Source organism: Chaetodon auriga, chromosome 2 (genome assembly GCF_051107435.1).
Source record: "Chaetodon auriga isolate fChaAug3 chromosome 2, fChaAug3.hap1, whole genome shotgun sequence".
In the NCBI taxonomy this organism is placed as follows: Eukaryota; Metazoa; Chordata; class Actinopteri; order Chaetodontiformes; family Chaetodontidae; genus Chaetodon; species Chaetodon auriga.
In genome coordinates, this window is record NC_135075.1 from 14,338,057 (window position 1) to 14,346,358 (window position 8,302).

Sequence of the window (8,302 nt, forward strand, 5' to 3'; positions counted from 1 at the left end):
ACAGAGCTCACGTCCAGACTCGTACCTGAATCCTCCTTCCTTTCTGTCTCTAACCCTCCCCTTCCTTCTGTCTTTCTGTAAGCCCCTATTAATCTTCAAACTGTCTGCCTCTTAATGTTGACGATCACGACTTGACACAAATGCAAACGCATGCACGGCTTTCAAGCCAGGTCTGGTGGCCAGAGCTGGGTGAGCTTGGAAACAGATACCTACAAATACTGGCCCTCAGCTCAGCCACAGATCTAACAAAATGTGAGGCACACCGAGCGTCTGGCATCACTGCGGTACTTGGCGTCGGATTTCTGACAGCTGTGCTTTCTCCAAGGACTCTGTCTCCCACTCTACCTGTTCACCTTGGCTGGTTCATGCCGTTGGCACTGACGCTGGGGACCGATCAAAAACATCTGACACATTAAACAAAGAGATAGATAAACATAAACCTGGCAGAGGGCCAGAGGGACAAAGGTGACTGTACAGGACAGTTCAGCGGGGATAGACTCACTGCAGCAGAACACACAAGTGCAACAGCAACCCGGTAAACTGCAATTACTTGTGTGTGTAGAGCATTTCCTGTCGTGGAGTTGTTAAGAAGAAGCATTTAAGAGCATATTTCTTCAGTGCAATGTCTTGTTATATGTACACCAATATGCAGTTATTGTTCTAACTACTTGCGGGTGTCCATTAATTTAGCAAATATTTTCTTAAAATTTAACTCTATTGCAACTCTTCTGATAATGCACAAGCTAAATCTGACTTTCTTTTCAATATATATGAATTGTCTTGATTCATTCTGGGCTTTCGATTTGACATTAAAGTGGTCAGATTAGTAATTAAGATCTTACTTGCACAGTTGAAGGTCACTTTCACTTTATTCTACTGTGGCTTAAAGCTGCACTGACTGACTGTTTTAGAAATATGATTAATGAGAGCCGTGAGACTCAACCACTCTATGAATGAGTGGGCTGTAAAGCCAAGAAAAGCAAAACGAGCTAAAAGGCTGAAAAGCTGCAGACTTGCCACTCTGAGGAAAATATCACATCCATAGGCATTCGATTTGCAGTTAATAAATATTGATTGAGAAAGCTTTAAAGATTCATGTGAAACCTGGCATCGTCAATCAGCGATGGCTAACAACAGTCAACCCCAACCCCCAAAGAGAGGCTCTGTCTTGCCAAAGTAAGTTTTCCCTTTCAGAGCAGCACTGATCTAAATACTTTTGTGCTGATATGTGCAAATCTCACTCAAAATCAACTTTTTTCACCTATCATTAGCAACTTTTGTCCTCTTTGGTGGAGATGTCATGTCTCCATTGAAATTTCAGGTTTAAATCACACCATAATTGTTGGGGTAATGGTGGTTTGAACAAGCTTAAATTTTGAATGCAAAACACTCATCAGTAGAAACGAACGTGGATTTCTAATGTTTAGTAAATGCGTGTTTTAGTTGGAATGTTAATGAGGTGCAATGAATGGGTGAGGTCAAATGTTAAATGTTTTAAATAGATGCTTAGCCTTTTTTCATTTCACAGTCTTGCGTTCAAATTTCTGTTTAAAAGACAATGCTTCATGTTTCTGCCCATACAGCATGTGCTTTTAGACTGACTTTCCACCTCCCAGACATCGGCTGGTTTCAGTTCATGTCAGTGTGATAGGAAAATATACTTGCACAGGCTTGAATCAAGGTTGACAGACTGTTGGTACAGTAATCAATCACACTGAACACTGAGGGTTTTTTTGGTCAAAGTTACACTATTGCTGTTGAGTAAAACGATACAATCAGGGAGTGTTTGGAAAAATCTCCTTGTTGGTGCAATTCAAGAACACTTGACATCTGACATGTGACACGACTGATGACTTCTGAGATTAGGGGGCGGATTCAAATTCTGACATGTGTAGGAAAACACATGTTCGTATAGCTGTATGTAAACAACATGGTCACACAAGAAGAGGGAAACGGGGGATAAATATTGCTGCAGAGGTTTTGCCACCACTCACCACTCAAGTTTATTTAACTTCCTTGAGACGATGCTGTGTTTACCAAGTGAAACTGAATGCTTATCACTTCTGAATGCTGATATAAAGCAGTTATTACACCACTAATAAAGATTCAACAGTGACTTATAGCTGGCACACAGGGACATTTCAAACATCCGCTGCAACAACTGTTGGTTTTTGAAGTGTAACATCATGACAGTGCACGCCACTGACATCACATTTGTGCGACCTCGAGCCACCCATAACCCCACAAACTGATTTGCGACAGTGTTATTAATAATTGCTATCAACTGACATTCTGTATGTCATCAACATCACATCTGTATCATTGCACATCTGTCCTTTGCACATTTTCCGCTCTTGCACTTGATCTCCAAATTCTTTGTGCTAACACAAATCTGTCATTGCATTATTAGTTCGATCCTCTCAGATTTTCCAGGCGTTCGCGTCCAGGTCAACGCCACTTATGCTAAAATTATCTTCACAATGGTTTTGCTCAACACGAGCTCACAAGACAGATAGACAGCGTTAATTAATAACCATTTGAAAGGAATGAAAACCTTTATGCATTTCTATAAATCACAAAGAAATACGCTTCTTCTTCGAGCCACACACGGATAAAAGTCAGCTCCACCAAATGAAAAGGATTTACGAATAAAAGGCAGTCTCATAGCAGGTTGTTTCTTTAAAATGCTCTTACCTCCGGTGTCGAGAGCAGAGCGATTAATCACTGCCTGCTCCAAATAAAACCTTGTGACTGGACAATTTACCTGTGAAATTTTAAGTGCATGATTTTATTCACCAAAGCTGCAGAGGTCAAAAAGTTAGAATCATTATATGAATCCATTATTATGTGCAGCCATTATGTGGGCTAATCCCTGCGCCATTACTTACTGTATATATACTGTACATATCAAAATATTATTGCAATGTCTTTGTAAAATTATTGTGGACGCTTTTTGGCCAGCTAATAAGCCACATGAGGAACCGGTGTTAATAATAAACTTTAGTTGTAGAGCGCCTTTCATACAAGAATGCAGCTCAAAGTGCTTTATGACAAAGGAGTAACGTGCAGGGGTAGAAAATGAATGTCAGATAAGATGGAGAATAAAACCCACGAGATAATAACTATAACGATTAGATAAAATAAGGGTGAAAATAGACGCACCAAAGGTGATTTGAGATGGCGCCTCTGAAGCATCAGCCATACAGTTTGGTGTTACCAACCAAACCGTGTCTGTTTATTCTGATCAAGTGCTTCTGTGAGTCAGCACTTGGCCATCAGTGAACCAAAGGATTCAAAGTAAAAGTACATCTTTCCTGAACGTCTGCCTGTCCGTCGGCGTGTGAGCTTTTTAACAAACTTCTTTTGTTTGGAAGCATTGTTTGAAATTCCACACATTCCACTGAGGCTGCGTGTGTACAGCAGTCAAAGTCGTCAACGAAAAAAGCAAAAAAAAAAAAAAAAAAAAACACTAAAAAGCACCGGTTCACACGAGGCAAGAATTAGGTAACGCCGCTGACGTCTGAAAGCTCACAGAGTCGAAAGTGAAAGGGTGAAATCACTGATTTCTGCCAGGTCTGAACGGCCTTTTTTGGACCAACCTTTTCATCCGCGTGACAATTCAATGCTGCAGTTCACCTGTTTCTTTCATTTCTTTTCGTATCTCGTTGTGTTTTGATCCAACAGACTATGTGTTGAGGCACCCAGATCTTTAAATCGCAGCAGTAAGTCGACATTTGTTGGAAAGGCCTCCCGCCAAGATGAGAACAAAAATCTGACTGACAAGTGCAAAAACAAGCCATTCGACCAGGCCGAGAGCGAGACGCATGATACCTTGAGAGGCGACAAGCCGCCTCCTGTTATTTTTCCATCCAGGAAGCTTTACACGGAAACCGGCCAAATTTGATTTGAGAACATTAATTCTATTTATTTGAGGGAGGAAATGAGGTGCTGAGTCAGGGGAGGAGCAGCTGGCTTTAAGCACAACAGAAACCAAACACCTTTTCGTCGTCGGGCTCGACAATCACCTCGCATGCACACAAAGAGCGCTTTTCACACCCGTCTGCATGTTTATTTTTTCGATCACACTTTTATTTTGTGTACTCGTGCAGCTCCAGTCCGGCAGAATGCGGGCGAGAGATAAAAAAGAATGAGGAGGTGGAGGTGGAGGCGGGAGGAGGAAATGTTAGGAATCACAAAACAGGAACTTGACCTCTCTGTGAACTTTGGCTCCACAAAACAGAGGGGCTGGGGGCCACTACAGCAACTGGAGGACAGAACACTTCACCTGCTTTTACATTCTTCATTTCATACCTGTTGCATGTGAATCACGGCTCATTTGTATGTAGCAGACCTTCATAATTCATAAAGTCAACTCAAGTCAAAGGCTGTTCAGTGTTTCAAGCCTCTGTCTTTATACTGTCTCTACGTCAATCATTTTAGGTTGAAAGTTCTGCTGCTGCCCCTGTGTGGCATATATCAAGTTTATTGTCTTTATTGCATATTTCAGTTCATCATTTCTGTCCTTCAGTCAGCCCGTTTGGATGACATGTTATCAGGGAAAATTTCAATTCATTCCTGGAAAACTCTTAGAAGAGATTGCACTCATTCAGGTACTAATAACCTCGCGTAATAAACCTATTACAGGCAATCAGCGCCTAAAAGTTGAGGGCCACGCTGTTCTTACAATGTTCCTCTGATGACAGGCTGTTCCTTAAAATACAAATCACGGCCCTGGTGCTGCATTAGTTTCTGCTTTGGGGAAAATACTATTAATTTGACCACAGGCAGGCGGACTTTTTCCCCCACTTCCAGCATTAAGCTAAAGGTAGCCAGCTGTTGGCTGTAGCTTCGTATTTAGCGTACAGATGAGACAGTTTCTTTAATCTTCTCAGCAAGAAAGCAAGTGAGCGCATTTCCCAAAATGTCAACTTTTTCCTTTAATTCGCCCAACCTTTGAGATATCAAACAAGGAGTCATAAAGGCTCATTAGGGCTGCAGCTAACAACAACTTTGACTCTGAACGAACTTTGAATCTGCTGATTATTTTCTCGAACATCAAGTTAAAACAAACCATGTGGAACCAGCATTTTTGCTTAAAAACTTACATGAAACAACTAAACAATCACTAACGTAGCTGCAGAATATTATCTTTTCAACTGACGACTTGATCCATGAACTCATCTTTGCTGCTCTGATGCTTTTACTGCAGAACATAATTGAGATTGGTTGAGACGTCGCCGTTTATAGAATACGTAACACTTAAAAAGTGGAATTTAGTCAAAGCAAAATCATTCCTAACTGCATCTACACTGAACGGTTACCTTCAAAATGGCCAGTTTAGCCATATCACATTCTACGTTTATTACACATGCAGTCAGAAATGACAGGGACCAAATGAAAAGAATGAAACTGCGAGCAATGACACTCACAAGACGACTCTCCTGATTGCTCATACGGCGTACTTCCTTTTAAAAAGTGACATTCAACATTTTTTAGCCGTCCCCGCTGAGCTAAAAATGCTTTGCTTCGATAGTTCAGGGGAGGAATTATTTGTCAGATCGTCTCCTCAAAGCAACGCAATCAGGTCCTAACAGCTCAAGAACTGGATAGAAATATATATTAAAAAAAAGACAAGGGTGCAATGCCAGTTCACTGCAAGAAACTGCAGGTTTGTGTGTGTGAGTGTGTGTGTGTAGGACAAACAATTCAGTGCTGTCTCCCTCAGACAGACACCAGTGTTGACATCAGATCTGGGAAGGATGAGCAGCCAGACGGTGGCCAAGATCACAGAAAGACAATATGTCATGTAGGAGTTCAGGAGCACACAGCAGCACAGTGGAGGTGAAATCACGGCGGAATATCGCCATGTTTAATCAAAGAGCCGTCACCCCTCAGCCTTTACGGTCCACAGAGAGGGGCGCGTGATAACCTCTGGAAAAGGGGGCAGAAAAGTTCATTAAACGCTGAAAATGGAGCTCTGTCCTCGGTAACCGGAATAATTTAGCACTTTTATGTAAATTGAGCATTTAACTCGTTTTCCTAATGTAATCAGACTGTGTTTTTGGTGCATGTGTGTCAGAGCAGCCTTCCCTCACGTTCAGGCCACGAAGGTGACGATGTCAACGGAACCACGAGAGCCCGATTCAGGATTCTGGGAATGGAGTCATCATGGAGTGGAGGGGTTTTTCGAGGGGTGGGGCATATTCCGCTTTCAGATGGGAAACGAGGAAAAAAAAAAAAAAAAAAACTTTGCAAACTTAGGCGGCAGCGGAGACAATGAAGCGCCGATTTAAGGCTGGATATGAGCGTCCGGAGCTGGCGGAGAGGCAGCGGCAGGCTTCATTTTGTAATATGTTCCCTCCGCTCTGCCTCGCTCCCTACCCCCACTTCCACACACACATCCTGGACTATCCCGACACGGCACGGTCCCCCGCAAAAGTTGCTCTTCCACCATTGACTTTTTCAAACGAGTGAGTAGAGCCCTGTCGACGTCCACACACTGTACGAGTACACACGCACAAATACTACTACATAAAAACAGCCAGCGGCCAACATGACAGGACCGAGCGGTGGCACATTTCCCACCTCCACGCACAGCGGAGCCCGGCGGCTCTCAAACTGTCCCTCCACCCGCCAAGTCTCAACTTAAATTCATTACGTTTCGCTTTTCAAGGACACTGCAGCTCACTGTCACAAGCCTTCTTTTTTTTTTTTTTTTTTTTTTTTTTTTTTTCTGGAGTCGCGACAGACACGGGCGTGTTGCCCAGCAGGGAGAACAAGCCGAAAATAAGAGAAAACCCCGAAAGCGTTTACCTTTTTGCTGTTTCTGCTGTTGTAGCCGTTGTAGGGGTTGATTCCTGCCCTTGGCGGTACGGAGAGCAGCATTTTTCTCGGCGCTATGTCCGGAGCGGCGAGCACAGCCCAGGCTGCCAGCTGACGTCAGCAGCTGGGGAAGTGAGAGCCTGGAGTCCCGCTGCTTGACTGCGAGTGGTGCTGCTGCTGCGGCAGGACGGGGGCCCCCGCTGCTGGCCCCTGGGCTACTTCAGGGGTCCTTCACGCGGCTCCGGGGGCGCCCACGGAGAAGAGGGGGGGTTTGCTCAGCCTCATTCACCGCCCACTGTTGTTTCTCTCACCGGACGGCGATGTGGAAGAGCAAAATTTTGACTCTTAGGACAAAAAGCTTGTAAAATCAAGTTGCGGTCAACCGTGTTTTGCTGTCTGAGGGTCCTTAATTGACTCCTTGACCGCAGTTCACTTCATTAGAGATCTTCATTCAACCTGAGCTTGAGAAATGCTAATTATTTGCTTTCAAATATTGCAGCAAACGCCCTATACTACTGTTAATATTCAATTTTTAATGTTGGGATATATAAAGGTACCACTGACTGCCACTAACATACAGCATTAAAGCTCTTTAAATGTACAGCCTATAAGAAATTTAAATCTTTGCGCTTTTTTGTGTCTGTAAGAACCACTTTGCATAACACAGGCATTAGTGGACATGTTTTTATGTGTATTTTTTTAAAAAGCCGATGTTGAATTCTCAGCCAATACGTAATCAAATGTTAAGACTAATTCCTAACGTGTAAGGGCTTCAGTGAAGGATCAGGCCAATTAATTACAGGCTGACATGTTTTTCCAAGTCAAAAATGTTCCTCCTCTCCAACACTATTGAATCATTGCAGGTCAGTAGGGCTGAAAATGCTGATGACAGCATTTAGACTCGTTATCTGTGATAAGGGCATAGTATTCAGTAAGTGCATAAAAACTCCAGCAGAGTGTGTGTGTGGCCGCTTTGGTTTTGCCGCTGTCCTCTTCTTTGCTTGCGTAACCTTCCCTCTTTGTTTGTTTGTATTGATTGCTGAGCAATCTTTAACCTTGTTGTAGAAATCTGCAATACAAACAATATCATCCATCAGAAGTTATAACAAGTCCTAGTTGGGGATTCTGTATGATAAAAATTCAAACAGTAGATCTAATCAAAGCAGTCTTTATTGCATACGGAGTACTTCTAAATAAAACAGATGACATCACAGAACTCTGCTCTCTGTTTTGACCCTTTTATGTCGTGCTGTTCAATATGCGCCGTATATTAAGATTCATGAACAATCTTCTTTTTAATGCCTTAAATTCTCCTTTAATTGAATCCAATTTTGCCACTGAGCTATGTGTGAGACCTCTACATTGCCAATGTTTATATCACAGAAGTAGCCTAAAATGCATGGAATCTGCTTGTCAGTGTACTGTAGTTATTAAGCACTCCATTGCTGCAAAAAAAAGATAGCACACACACCCTGCTTTT

The 8,302-nt window shown here is 42.7% G+C and overlaps 1 protein-coding gene across 2 annotated transcripts in view; it reads right to left on the reverse strand.

Annotated features, from left to right (window-relative positions):
* Nucleotides 1-6,956, reverse strand: part of LOC143336483 (RNA-binding motif, single-stranded-interacting protein 2-like) — a 31,221-nt gene extending 24,265 nt beyond the window's left edge. The window contains exon 1 of one of the 2 annotated variants that reach the window (XM_076756692.1): nt 6,814-6,956. In XM_076756692.1, the coding sequence (XP_076612807.1) occupies nt 6,814-6,885 (72 nt within the window). In that variant the 5' untranslated portion in view covers nt 6,886-6,956. The remainder of the gene's footprint in view (nt 1-6,813) is intronic. The other variant, XM_076756700.1, reaches the window with a different exon arrangement.
* Nucleotides 6,957-8,302: the final 1,346 nt, after the last annotated feature.